General features: G+C 53.9%; 1 protein-coding gene across 1 annotated transcript in view; it reads left to right on the forward strand.

Moving 5' to 3' along the window:
- Window positions 1–1,380, forward strand: part of LOC115307531 (protocadherin beta-16-like) — a 4,805-nt gene that overhangs the window by 2,697 nt on the left and 728 nt on the right. The window contains exon 2 of the mRNA XM_029960209.1: window positions 13–213. Within this exon, the coding sequence (XP_029816069.1) occupies window positions 13–213 (201 nt within the window). The remainder of the gene's footprint in view (window positions 1–12; window positions 214–1,380) is intronic.

Raw genomic sequence — 1,380 nt, forward strand, 5'->3', positions numbered from 1 at the left:
ATAGCCACGGAGAGCAGTGCGGGCTCCCTGCCCCGCAGCTACCTGTACGATGTCTGCTTCGCCGCCGGGACCGTCAACAGCGAGTTTCGGTTCCTCAGACCCCTCTTCCCCTGCTTCCCCGCCGGGCTGCCTCCCGGCCCGGGCGAACAGCGGAGCTCAGTGTGCTCGCAAGATGTGGCAAACCTCGGGGAGGAAGGCGACTGGGCTGCACAGGTGAGGGACCTGTCCGCGGGGGGAGGATAGGGGGATGTGTCACATCCTGCTAGCAAGGAAGATGCTGAGCTGCTAGTGGAGGGGTCCCTGTGGCAGGGGGAGGAGTTAAAGGAGGTCTCAGAGCCGCTGGTGGTGCCTCCCAGGAGGATCCAGCAGGGTTCAGCTGCTTCCCATATGCTGACTAACCTCGCTTCTCTGCATCATAGAAGCATAAGATAGTTTGGCTTGGAATGAACCTTTAAAGGCCATCGAGTCCAAACCCCCCTGCAAGGAGCAGGGACATCTTCAACTAGATCAAATTACTCAGAGCCCCATCCAACCTGACCTTGAATATTTCCAGGGATGAGGCATCTCTCACCTCTCCGGGTAACTGCACCCATATCTATGCTGAGTATTCGTGTTAAAGCAAGTCTTCAGTGTCACTGCAAAGGGGAGCAGCTGGACAACGAGAAGGTGAGAAGTAGAGGTAGAAATGTGTCTCCATTTTGGATCCTGCCCAAGCACTGTGTGGAGCCCATGGGGAGCAGGAATATACTGCTTCCAGGGACACATCCTCCCGGAGGCGGCAGTAGTGGGAATGTAGTGATCCTGTACAGTGTCAGATGAGGCTGCGGGGACAACTGTGCAAAAGGGTGTCACTTCACTGACAGTGTCCCCTGCACCGCTGTTAGGAGCTGGTGCTCGGCGCTGCCGAGTGCCATTCACCAGGGTGGTGGTGGCAGCGCTGAACTCAAGCTGCTCGAGGCTACGGAGGTGAGTACCTCTGCCATTCAATTCCCTTGTATTTTTGTGACTTGCATGAACAGTATCGGCGAGGAAAATGTGGTTATCGGGACTTTACAATGCACCCCGCAGTCTTTTCCTGACCCAGCCTGGTGCTCCCAGGCAGTACCAGCACTCTGTGAACTCAGAGTGAGTCACATCTGAGCTCCTGTTAACTTCCGTGTGTTCAAAGAGTGTGGGGGACACAAGAGATGATCACTGAAACTCCTCACTCTCTCATTGAGTCCAAGTTACCTCTAATACCGTCTTAAGTCGCCCCTTAACATTTTAGTATTTCATAACCACTTGAACTCACTTTACTGCAGGTTTTCAGAGCCGCAGTAGCTTCAGGGCAGACAACAACCCTTCTTGATACATCAACATTAAACCACATTTACTGTTTGT

This window comes from Manacus vitellinus, unplaced genomic scaffold (genome assembly GCF_001715985.3).
Source record: "Manacus vitellinus isolate BGI_N305 unplaced genomic scaffold, ASM171598v3 scaffold_25_pilon, whole genome shotgun sequence".
Taxonomy (NCBI): Eukaryota; Metazoa; Chordata; class Aves; order Passeriformes; family Pipridae; genus Manacus; species Manacus vitellinus.